Genomic DNA, 12,749 nt, shown 5'->3' with positions numbered 1-12,749 from the left:
GAGATCTATACACTGCAAACTGTCAAAGGCGGTTTGGTCCACTAATTTCTCAAAAAAATGCTTCTTTAGCTATTAATTTTAGTTTTTTATGTATTTAAATGGTTTAAACAATCTTTTGAACAATTTTACAAACACTTTCGTAAATAGTTTCTAAGAAATAACTATGAAAACATTATGTTTTATTACTAAATTTTGAAAATTTGTAATTTTTAATTTTATTTTTAATTAAAATAATTTAAAAAAAAAAATCGGCGCCCTAGGCGCTAGGCGTCTTTTGCAACATTGATTTTTATTGTTCATATCTAATGAAAGAAAAGTATGAAATTCTATAAAGAAATACGATGTATTATTATAGCATAATGATATTTAAAATATAACGAAAACTAATGAGAAACAAAGATAAACAAACCTAAAACATGTTTAGTCTTAATCATAAAAGAAATCTGTCAAAACTTATATAATAACTAGTTTGATCTCATGATTTCCCCTTGACCATTTGCCCTGGACACATAAAAATCTTACATAACACGATTCCATCTAAACCTTAAACCCTATTAAATCAAATTGTAAGAACGACAGAAACTGAAAGTATTGATACTAGGCATTTAGAAATGCTAAATCTGTTGAAAATAATAACAAATTTCAAGTTAAAAATAAGACAATTAGGAAACACTGAAACAATAACATTTAGAAACCCTAGCATTCTCAAAATAGTATAGAACAATTTCCTGATTGCTAGGTTTCCAGATCACAAATTTTTCTTTCAGGTTAAATGTTTGAACAATTAGGGGAAAATAAAGCACCTTTTAACAGTCAGAAACAAACATGATTGGAGAAACAAAACAAGTGCTTCTGTGTATACAAGAAAAGAAAAATGTAATGGGGTTTGAATACAAACCATGATGAGCGTAAGTGAAGATGGTTCTCCAAGTGTATATGTGGTCACCTGCACGGCGGATGACGACGCCTGTACGGCGGTGTGCTGCTGTCTTCTGCGATGGCGTTCATCGTGAGAGATTTCTACAATGGAGTGTTCTACTGTCTTCTGAGAGATTTTAGCACTTAGGGTTAAAAAGTTTTATTTTATTTTAATTCTAATTTCATAGTCAAAACGCCAGCGTTTAAGTACAAGAAAAATAAAATTCAATAAAACTATTGCGACGGAGTCTAGGCGAGGCGGTCGCAATTTCCGTCGCCATATTTAGTCAATAATCTAAAACTTAATTCATTTAAGGATGAAATCAAATCGATCGCAAATTCCGTCGCCATTTCACGATGGAACACAAATCGGTCGCCTTTTCCGTCGCAACATGGACGACGTAAATTACTTCCGTCGCAAATTCGGTTGTGAATATTTGCTGCTAATATTTCGCGGACTTTATTTTATCTTTGCGCCAAGATACATGACGGAATTTAATTCCGTCGCCATTTCACAACGGAATGTATTCGGTCGCAATTTCGGTCGCTAAATGGTGATGGACAATTTTATATATGTCCTCGCAAGTGCACGAGTCATGTAGTTATAGTGTGCAATAGCAAGGGTCGATCCCTCAGGGAATTGATACGATGCAATTTAATAACTTAAAATAAATAACTTAATAATTTAAAGTGCTATAAACAAATGTCAAAGATAACGATCAATAAAACTCAGGTAGGCAATAAAATTAAACCAGAAAGCATAATAACAAATAGATTAAACTAAACGACAATCAACATGGATTAACTAAATGAAATTGCAAGGCAGGAAAAACAATTGAATAACTACGAAACAAAATAACAAGAAATTAAAGACTAGACCCTTAGGGTTGGGGTTCAGTCTTTTGGAAGAAGAAATTAAAGACTAGAACATAAATCAATTATCATTGATCATTGCAATTAACAAAATACTTAATCTTTAAGCATTATAATTAGCAAAATAATTAGCATTAACCACTGTGATTAAGATTTGTCATTAAATCTGCAATTAAGCTCTACTGAAACAATCTTTTCACAAGTAAACAAATTGAAATTGAAATTGAGGAATTAACAATTAAATAAAGTGAATTGAGAAATTAAAGAATTAAATTAAACAAAGTGCATGAAGAATTAAAGAAGCTAGAAAAAGAACCAAAAAAACTGCCGAATGAAATTAAGGAAATTGGAACTGCGCGCTGCTGCCGAATCGTACAGCTACGAACAAAAGTTTAGATGCCGAATCAGGTTTGCCGCCGAGTTAGAAAGATAATCGAAGTTTCCGAAATGGCCTCCGGAATTGGTCCGGAGTGAGATTGGTGTCCTTGATTCTCAAGTTTTCTTCTATTTATAATGCCTAAATCCAACAGCTTCCGCTTGAGCTCCCGCTGATCAACCGGATTGCCAGAAAAATTCATCTGCGGAATATTGGCTCTGGTTTGCTGCGCCTTTCTCGCTCCTCGCCAATTGACCGAAAGAATTAAAAAGATTGTTTATTTCATGGCCCTAAAATAATCGGCTAACAACAATTTTATTAACTCAAATAATAATAATAATAATAATAATAATAACAATAATAATAATAATAATAATAATAATAATAATAATAATATTAGAGACCATATATAACTAATCTACATTTATTAAACTCCTACTGAACATATGTACTACTAAAGTTATAATTATCATTAAATTAGGATCAAGAAATTATTAGACTAACAGAATTCAAATAATAAAATAAATTTAATAAAAACAACCTAAAATTGAATAATATTAACAAAGTTATTTATTCAAAATAATAAATAAAACTATATATAAATTAATTAATTATTGAAAATTAACTATAAAAATATCATTAAAAATAATACTAAAAATAATGTTTATCAAATCTCCCCACACTTATTTATTTGCTTGTCCTCAAGCAAATGCATTATTAAAAAAGAAAAGATAAAGAAGTTCGAAATAAAACCAAAAACAAATCCAACATTAAACTGAGCTTTACCCGAATAGTCTTTCAAATTTATTGCCACCAATGCAAAGTTAGTGCCAACTCAAAGAATGTATAAAACATTTGACTAGAAATTAAAAACTTTAACAACTAAAATAAATATAAAACGTGTGCCCGTGTGCTGACACCCCTTATATGAACTATACAAAATCTCAATAAACAAATATGAAAATTTCACCAAATTCAACCTAAACCAAATTCAGAAATATTCTATCACTGTGCAGGTGCAAAACATGAAGGAAATAAGAATCAAGGCATTTATTAAAATTGAAAAGCAATTGCTCGTCTTTTCCAAAATTCACTCATTATTTTTTTATTTTGACTTTTTCAAAAGAGAACTTCCCCAAAAACCTCGCCATTTTACGCCAGACTTGTTTGGGTTTTCATTTTTGTGTGTACTCATAAACCAGACCACGACACTTATTTATTTATGGTACATGTGTATAGGTGGCTGATTCAGCGGAGTAGAATCTCTTACTATATTGCAAACAAAATAAATAAAACACTCTCATTTATCTTTTTAAATATTTTTTTAACTTTTTTCTTTTCACCTTACTTATGCCACAAAGATGATCCTTGAACCAACACACTACACCACAATTTATAGCACTCAAAAATTGTTTAAGAATTTGAAAAAGGTAAAATAAAGTGAAAAATGCATATAAACTACTAAAGAAATTGTATAGAACACATAAGGGTATTTGTGATTTTCAAATTCTATTTTTTTTTATTTTCTTTTGATTTTTGATTTGTCAAAGATATAAAATTAAAGAAATTAACAACTAGTCAAAATCAATATACACACTAAGAGTTGACAAAAACATGCAATATTTCTATCAACGAATATTTAAAAGACTTATAAAGGTAAAGCTCAACTAATGCTAGAATTTTAAAATAAACAGGTTTAAGAAAATATACATAAGGAAATTAAAAAGTTTAAAATTTTTTAATTTTTTGTGATTTGTGGGTAAAATCCCTTCCCCACACTTATTTTCAACATTGTCTCCAATGTTGTGAGAGGAAAGAAAAGAAGACAAAGAGAGTCCTCCTTTATTAGATTTTTTATTTGTGGAATTATCATTTAGCCCTGCAGTTTGAGAATAACAAAAAGAAACTAATTTATCAACGCCATTCAAAAGATTTTCTTTTTGGAGTTTATCAAACTCCAACTTACCATCCTCTGCGAAATTCAACCCCTTAACTGCAAAAACTTGATTAGATCTGTCAGGCAAATTCATAGATTTAAAATTTGAAAAATCAACAGTTTCATCAAGCACACTTTTGGTCAGTTTGCCTGCTTGAACATCAATAGGGATTAGGGACAATTCTTTTTGTAACACTACACTTACAGGCACACAACTTTTGAGCCTATTTGGAAATGGAATTGGCAGCACATAAGGCTGGGGTGGTACATAAAGCTCTTCTTCCTCAAAATCTTCATTTTGTATAGGGGTGGTTTCAAAGCTTTCATCAACAAGGATTGGGGGCACATAAAGCTTGGGAGGCACATAAGGATTATCAGATTTATGCAATTGAGGCTCATTTTCAACAATAATATCAACATCATTATGAAAGTTTTCAATTATTTCAGTTTGTTTAGAAGTGATATTATCTTTTAACTTGTTTTTTTCATCATTCAGAGCATCCTCAGGTTGATTAGGTAACTTACCTGGCACATGCCCTTGCACAAATTTAGCAATTTGCTCTAAATGTTCTTCTATTCTTTTAAAGCAAGCCTCATTTTCTTCAAATCGTTGTTCATCTATTTCTTGGGGCTCATAAGCTTCTTGTTGCATCTGCAACCATTGATCATGTTCTTCTTGTTGCTTTTGGAACCATTGATCATGTTCTTCTTGTTGCTTTCGAAATCGTAGATCATTTGCTTCTTGCCACCTATTGCAAGCCTGTATGTAATCATTCAAGGAATCCTCCAAAGATGGTTTTTCAAGTTGGGGTGGAGTTGAATGAAAATTATTTTGATTATCATCCCAATAAAAATTAGGATGACTAAGTTGAAAATCTTTTTGATCATTATCCCAGAAATTAGGATGACTTGATTGATAATCATGTTGATTATCATCCCAAGAAAAATTAGAATGATTTGGTTGAAAATCATTTTGATTATAATCACAATAAAAATTGGGATAGTTTGGCTCAAAATCATTTTGATTATTCCCAAAAAAATTCGGGTGATTTTCCCAACCCGAATTATAAGAATTATAAAACGGGTCGGGCACAGGCTTTTGATTAGAAACATTAATTGAATTTGCATGTACGAAATCATCATTATAAGAATTATTTTGGTTTGATAAAAAAGAGTACATATTAAAATGTAAAATTTTTCAAACTTTAATTTTTTTTGTGTGATTGAGAATGAAAATAGAATTTTCAGAAAATAGAATGGAGGAATGAATTAAATAAATGAGCAAGCTTAAAAAGGAAAAACAAACGAAATAATAAGAAAGAGATAGCATTAAAGAATCAAGCAGTTAAGAAATGAGAAAATTAAATAAAGAGAGTAGCGAAAGCAAAAACAAATATAAAGCAGTTTTTAAATGGACGAAAAGACTTAAATGAAATGCAAGATTAAAAATAAAGAAGATGACAATAATGAAGGGATAAGGAACAAAATCAAGCAATTAACGGAAAGAAAAGAAAACAAAAAAATTAAATTGCAAGTTAAACAATTCCCTGGCAACGGCGCCAAAATTGATGGACAATTTTTATATATGTCCTCGCAAGTGCACGAGTCATGTAGTTATAGTGTGCAATAGCAAGGGTCGATCCCTCAGGGAATTGATACGATGCAATTTAATAACTTGAAAAATAAATAACTTAATAATTTAAAGTGCTATAAACAAATGTCAAAGATAACGATCAATAAAACTCAGGTAGGCAATAAAATTAAACCAGAAAGCATAATAACAAATAGATTAAACTAAACGACAATCAACATGGATTAACTAAATGAAATTGCAAGGCAGGAAAAACACTTGAATAACTACGGAACAAAATAACAAGAAATTAAAGACTAGACCTTTACAGGGCGTTTGGTTGGAGGGAGGGAATTATGTGGGAAAGAAATTGTAATTCCATGGGAGTTGAATTATTGGGAATAAAATGGGAATTTAAATTCCAGTGTTTGGTTGATAGGAATAGAATTACTGGGAATTTCAATTCCAATGTTTGGTATACATGGGAATTGAAAGGGAATAAGTAGTATAAAGTCAAAATTGTCCATTATTGTTGTTAAACATTAATTTTAGGTTAAAAAAGGAAGGGGTAATTTTGACTCATCACTATCTTTTTTTCCCAGGAATTAAAATACCAAGGGGGGACATGGGATTTTAATTCCATGAAAATGGAGGAATTGCAATTCCATGGAATTGCAATTCCCTCCAACCAAACTACGGAATTTAATGGCCTTTGGAATTAGGTGGGAATTAAGTGGGAAGGGAATTTAAAATCCCTCCAACCAAACGCTCTGTTAGGGTTGGGGTTCAGTCTTTTGGAAGAAGAAATTAAAGACTAGAACATAAATCAATTATCATTGATCATTGCAATTAACAAAATACTTAATCTTTAAGCATTATAATTAGCAAAATAATTAGCATTAACCACTGTGATTAAGATTTGTCATTAAATCTGCAATGAAGCTCTACTGAAACAATCTTTTCACAAGTAAACAAATTGAAATTGAAATTGAGGAATTAACAATTAAATAAAGTGAATTGAGAAATTAAAGAATTAAATTAAACAAAGTGCATGAAGAATTAAAGAAGCTAGAAAAAGAACCAAAAAAACTGCCGAATGAAATTAAGGAAATTGGAACTGCTGCTGCCGAATCGTACAGCTATGAACAAAAGTTTAGATGCCGAATCAGGTTTGCCGCCGAGTTAGAAAGATAATCGAAGTTTCCGAAATGGCCTCCGGAATTGGTCCGGAGTGAGATTGGTGTCCTTGATTCTCAAGTTTTCTTCTATTTATAATGCCTAAATCCAACAGCTTCCGCTTGAGCTCCCGCTGATCAACCGGATTGCCATAAAAATTCATCTGCGGAATATTGGCTCTGGTTTGCTGCGCCTTTCTCGCTCCTCGCCAATTGACCGAAAGAATTAAAAAGATTGTTTATTTCATGGCCCTAAAATAATCGGCTAACAACAATTTTATTAACTCAAATAATAATAATAATAATAATAATAATAATAATAATAATAATAATAATAATAATAATAATAATATTAGAGACCATATATAACTAATCTACATTTATTAAACTCCTACTGAACATATGTACTACTAAAATTATAATTATCATTAAATTAGGATCAAGAAATTATTAGACTAACAGAATTCAAATAATAAAATAAATTTAATAAAAACAACCTAAAATTGAATAATATTAACAAAGTTATTTATTCAAAATAATAAATAAAACTATATATAAATTAATTAATTATTGAAAATTAACTATAAAAATATCATTAAAAATAATACTAAAAATAATGTTTATCAAATCTCCCCACACTTATTTATTTGCTTGAACAAATAAATTGATTTGAGATGGAAGTGATGATGAAGTACCCGCTCTCCCGCCATCAATAGCATCAAGTCGTTGTTGCATAAGGAGAATAGTTTCCTTCAAACTCTGAATTTCATGTTGTACATTTGCAGAAGTAGAAGTAGCATTGTCGGGTGGTCGCGATGTTGGTGTCATATTGCCAGAAGTGTTATCATTAGTTTGACCATAAACAGCAGAATAACCATATGAACCAAGTCCATAAACTCTTCTTTTCTTATCGTGTCCACCAACCGCGTCATAGTATAATTGATTGTCATCCACCTGCTCCCCATTTTCTGCCAACATCTCCCGTTGTGATTCAACTTGTTCCTAAAATATGTAAGAGATTTAGTACAAAATATATGTAAAGGCATATATATTTTAAAAACTTAAAACAAATTAAACTTACATGAATTTGTTTGGCTTTTTCAGCTATGAATGCTTGCCCATCGTGTTGTTTGGTATGTGTATGCCTGAACAGTTCATAATACGATGGACAATGACCCAATTGTCCTTCCTACAAATTATATTTAACAAACAAAAGCAATTATTAAAGTAAGAAAAAAATCGGCAGAGTTTCCTTTGTATATAAGACTATCTCCCTGTTCAATATATAACACAATTCAATTATAATCTCCAACATCAATCAATAAACACAATAAAACACAATCACAATCAATAGAAAACATAAAAGTTGGGGTCAAGTAAACTCCAGTTATTCATTCTACGCAGAATTCAGACTGTGTGGGGGAATTTGATAACTGTGTTTATGTCCCTGATTCGACCTCATATATAGACCTATTTTGAGTGAAATATACTTTAATTGGTTTTATGCAAAATCTGCCTTAATTCATTTGTTTATATCTTTAGGTCCATAAATTGTTGATTTGAAGACAATCGTATGATTTTCGGGGCATTTTGAGTGAATCTTGAGTCAATGGGAGTCAAGGTGAAGCTAAGGAGGTGACTAAAATGCTTCAAAGAGAGTTAAAGAGTGGTACTTTCATTTGATTTGATCACAAGAACAAAACAAGGAAAAAATGGAGCAAAAGACCAAAAAGTTTTAATTCCCACTAAATTTGGCGACAACTTTGTATTTTGATCATATCTCATGAAACTGAATATATTATACAAACAAAACTAATTACAAGGAACGGGTGTCCTTTCTTTTTATTAAAAGAAACGACACCATTTTTTACCATGGTCTAAACAGCTGTGTAGATCATGATTTACAGTAAAATTTGCTATATATTAACTATGTACAAGTACATTTTTAAATGTCGTATTGGATCAAGATTAACAATACAAAGTAAACCATGATTTATGATATAATTTGGTTGTAAAATCCTTAGCCTCATATAACCCATCATAGATAGTAGTAACTTGATTGCGTGAGGTGTGTGGCCCATCATAGAGGATCACTTTATATTATTGCACTAGTTTTTTTTTTTAATAACCCAAAATTTTCAAATTAATTGGAATATATCTTTTACTCAATGAACTTGTCCTAGACTATGAGAAGATAAATCGAGCTAATTTAATTTTATAACTTAACTAGTAATTCACTCGCCGATGCACGGAAAAAAATTATGTTATTATAAATATAAATAAAAAATAGAAAAATTAAAATATTTTAAATTATTTAATATAATAATATTTTTGACCTTCCATTGGTCAAGTATTTATTATTTTTATAGAATACAAAATTATAATTAAAATTAACATTAAAATTAAAATTATAATTTTGTATGGTTAATATAATCTCTAATTATGTGCATATTCAAATAAACTTAGAGAATTTACATAATTACATTGATTTATTCTTAATTGTATTTCATTTATATTATAATTTTCACAATACGAATAATAACTAAGATAATTACATTTGAAAATCAAATTTCAAATTTTGTATGGGTAAATTTAAGGTCTAATTGAACACATTTTTTATATGATTATATAATATATAGCTATTTTATTTTTCAAAAGTATATTTTTTATATGATTATATAATATATAGCTATTTTATTTTTTTAAATGTTGTGCTTTTTTTTTTTTTTTTTGTATAATAAAGAATGTTGTGGCATTAATTGTAACATTAATTATTTCCCAAACCATATAGCTTTATTATATAAAGGATATCAAATTGTACACTTTTAAATATAAAAAAACTCATCCTAAACCTAAACTCCCAAAATTTGTGATAGAATTGAACCTCCACTCTACTCCAAAAAATAAATTTTAAACAAAACTTCTCATCCATTACGTCAATATTTTAAAACACATTAGAATATTATGATATGGAAGACAGAATTTGGTTGCGCCATTACACGTCTAGTATACTAATGGTGTGAATGTTCATTTTAGACACGCAAAGAGTAGAAGGCATTTTATGCTGGGCAATTTCCAAGAAGTTTCCACTATCAACATCGTAGTATGCCAATATTAGTTAATTATTAGTTATTATGTTGATAAATATGGCACACAAATCATAAATGTGACATGGCTATTAATATCCAACAAAAAGCGCGTTAGGAATCAATGGAGATGTAAATTCCCATCATCATATTTAGTTATTTACACACCCCTTTTCTTTTGTGGTTTGAATTAAAATCATCAACACAAGTTATGTTAAGCTGTGATTATTGAAATTTTGAATTATAAAAATTAATATAGTCCAAAAATAAACATAAAAATATCATTCTTTCAAAGGCTAACCCCAACCCTAAGGGCCCCCACACTCCGGCTCTACAGAGCATTTGGGAGGATGTAAATCATGGTGACTCAACTGAACATGAACTATAGAGGCTAGACCGGTACTCACTGCGCACAATTATACCGGTTAATTTATAGTTATATTTTATGTAATTAGTGCTTTAATTTTCAAATAAATTTTATAAATAATACAAAAATTATTGTAGAATCCATAATCAAAAGGCATGCACATAATTTCAGTATCTGATCTGATAAATTTACAACGTATAAATCTTCACCGCCCAGAATTCGAAGTCAATTATGTCCACCATGTGTAAAAGGAAGTTAATCTAAATCTAAATATATATAATAAAAGTACGTACAAGAATGAAGACGCTAGTCAATTTACATAATAAATAAAAGAATTTGTAAAGAATGATGAAATCAGAAGCCAAGTTGAATCATCGTCGTCCATGTTGAGAAAACTGAGAATAATCGTCCTAGGTTGTCTGTCTGTCTATCAACAAAATTTCCCCAATGGAATTAGCATCACACTCACGTCATCAATGGAACCTCGGGAAACAGAAAGATCAATGAGTTTCTTGCAGCCCGACAAGAGTTGGGGCTTATCGACGCCGTTATTACAGAAAGCTCGAGCAACATCCACTGCTTCCTGTGTACTGACCTGTAAACAAACGTAAACAACATATCAGGAACGTACAATAATCATCAAAACATTAGTTTAAACTAATTGAAACATGTGCTTCGTCTCAATTAAAAGACTAAGCTGATAATTGAATATGCTCAACAAAGCTAAAATCAAAGGTTGAAATACTAAAATTACCTTATCCCATAAGCCATCAGATGCAAGAATCAAGAAGTCCAGTTGAGAATCAAGGGTGAGGATCCTTGTTTCTGGTTCTGCGCTTATCCATTGTTTGAGAGACCGGTCTCCGATTCCTCTGGAGACTGCCAGAGATCCTTGGATTCTCCAAACTCCTCCGCGACCACAGTCTACAAAACCACCCTACACCAAATTAAAAGATCAATCAATCAGTTCAATGGTTTAATTGCATTATTTTTTTCAGTGACCTAATTGTATTTTAAGGTTATTGACCAATTTGAACCTTATTCCTTAAAATAAATGTATAATTTCGAACAGAAACAAAATTGCTTGCTTACCAATGCCTCAATTCGATCCTTTTCATCGGGCCTTGAAGGCCGATGATCGGAAGTGAGCGCCTCCGCAACTCCGCCTCTGCTCAACACAGCTCGACAATCTCCGGCGTTCGATACAACTAGGTTGCCGTTCCTGATCAACGCTGTAACGCAGCAAGATCCACCTCGTACATCTTGTTCCAGGAATTCACTGTCTGTTTTCAGGTAACCATGTTTCACCGCCTCCTTAATTTCCTCATCATTCTCGCTCTTTTCTATCTCATCCAATATCTTCTTACTCAAGTTTTGTGCCGCATACTCCGCAGCTTTCGCTCCTCCGTGCCCATCAAACACTCCAAAAATAGCCTGAAATCACATCACCTCGATCAGATTAAACAAAAATAGATCGACATAAGCATATATATAGATATAGATATATAGATATATACCTGTTTAGAATCTCCATGAAGGTTGAGCATAGCGGAGTAGCGATCTTCCATAGCTCCTCCTCTCCTGCCACGCTTACAACACACCGAGTAGCTATCTCCCTCAAACTCTACCAGATCTTCCATAACAGACGATGGCGTAGCCGGAATGATATTCCCGAAGCTCATCGGAACAATTGGAATATTCAACCTCGCCGGCCGTTTGCGCTTCAAATCCGTGGGCGAAGTGGAGGAGGAAGGCGAAGAATCAGAAGAAGTTTGGATTAATCCACTGGGCGGCGGCTTGGAGAGGCGGTGAACGCGTAACGGCGATAACGGAGAAGAAGAAGACGAGAACGAGGATGCGGCGGCTGAGGAAGGGGAGAGAGTTCGGGTTAGGGCCTCCGCCGCGGCGGCTTTGCAGAGGAGGGACGAGGAGACGGAGAGTCTCGACGGAGAAGAAGAAAAGACGGGTGAACTGATCGCAACGGTACAAGACATCTCTCTGCCTCTGCTGTTTGTGTTTCTCTAACGTTCGAATTTCAGTACTGACTAATATAGGTTTGTTTTTTAGAAGATTTATTGGGGAAGGAGAAAAAAGGAGAGCTATTTATAGGAAGAAAAGAAGGGGTAATTTTTCCAGGTAGAGTCAAAGTGGGCCATACGCCACGTTCCGCCCCGCCCGTGTTTTGTCAGCTACATCTTTCCCTGTATTTTACATGAAATTTGGTCACTACATTGTCTATACTACCCCCATGGGCCATGACCCCATGTTTGGGTTACATATTGTATTATCATTTTTTGGAATAAGGATCAAATAGGCTATCGAATTACACACAAAAATACAATTAGGTCATTAAACTCAAAAAAATATAATTGGGTCACTGAACAACATAAAAATGCGAAGGAGTACACGGGAAATCTCCCAAGTCCCAGGTAAATTATTGTGTGGGTT

The 12,749-nt window shown here is 32.0% G+C and overlaps 1 protein-coding gene across 1 annotated transcript; it reads right to left on the bottom strand.

The window, feature by feature from the left end:
• Nucleotides 1-10,505: 10,505 nt before the first annotated feature.
• On the bottom strand, nt 10,506-12,365 carry LOC109182922 (probable protein phosphatase 2C 25). Its single transcript, XM_019333179.1, has 4 exons — nt 11,819-12,365; nt 11,394-11,735; nt 11,056-11,238; nt 10,506-10,896 (listed from the first exon to the last, which is right to left on the bottom strand). The coding sequence occupies exons 1-4, from the start codon at nt 12,293-12,295 to the stop codon at nt 10,732-10,734; spliced, it is 1,167 nt and encodes a 388-aa protein (XP_019188724.1). The 5' UTR covers nt 12,296-12,365; the 3' UTR covers nt 10,506-10,731.
• Between the last annotated feature and the right edge of the window lie 384 nt (nt 12,366-12,749).

The sequence above is a fragment of the Ipomoea nil genome, unplaced genomic scaffold (genome assembly GCF_001879475.1).
Source record: "Ipomoea nil cultivar Tokyo-kokei standard unplaced genomic scaffold, Asagao_1.1 scaffold1074, whole genome shotgun sequence".
Taxonomy (NCBI): Eukaryota; Viridiplantae; Streptophyta; class Magnoliopsida; order Solanales; family Convolvulaceae; genus Ipomoea; species Ipomoea nil.
Note: the sequence above shows the minus strand (reverse complement) of the source record. Positions and strands in the feature narration are given on the sequence as shown.

Excerpts from the sequence above, each read along its gene's own strand:
- LOC109182922 (XM_019333179.1), bottom strand. The coding sequence starts at position 12,295 with ATGTCTTGTACCGTTGCGATCAGTTCACCCGTCTTTTCTTCTTCTCCG. Across the intron at positions 11,736-11,818 it reads TTCATGGAGATTCTAAACAG|GCTATTTTTGGAGTGTTTGA; the intron begins GTATATATCTAT and ends ATGTGATTTCAG. Across the intron at positions 11,239-11,393 it reads AGGATCGAATTGAGGCATTG|GGTGGTTTTGTAGACTGTGG; the intron begins GTAAGCAAGCAA and ends AATTTGGTGTAG.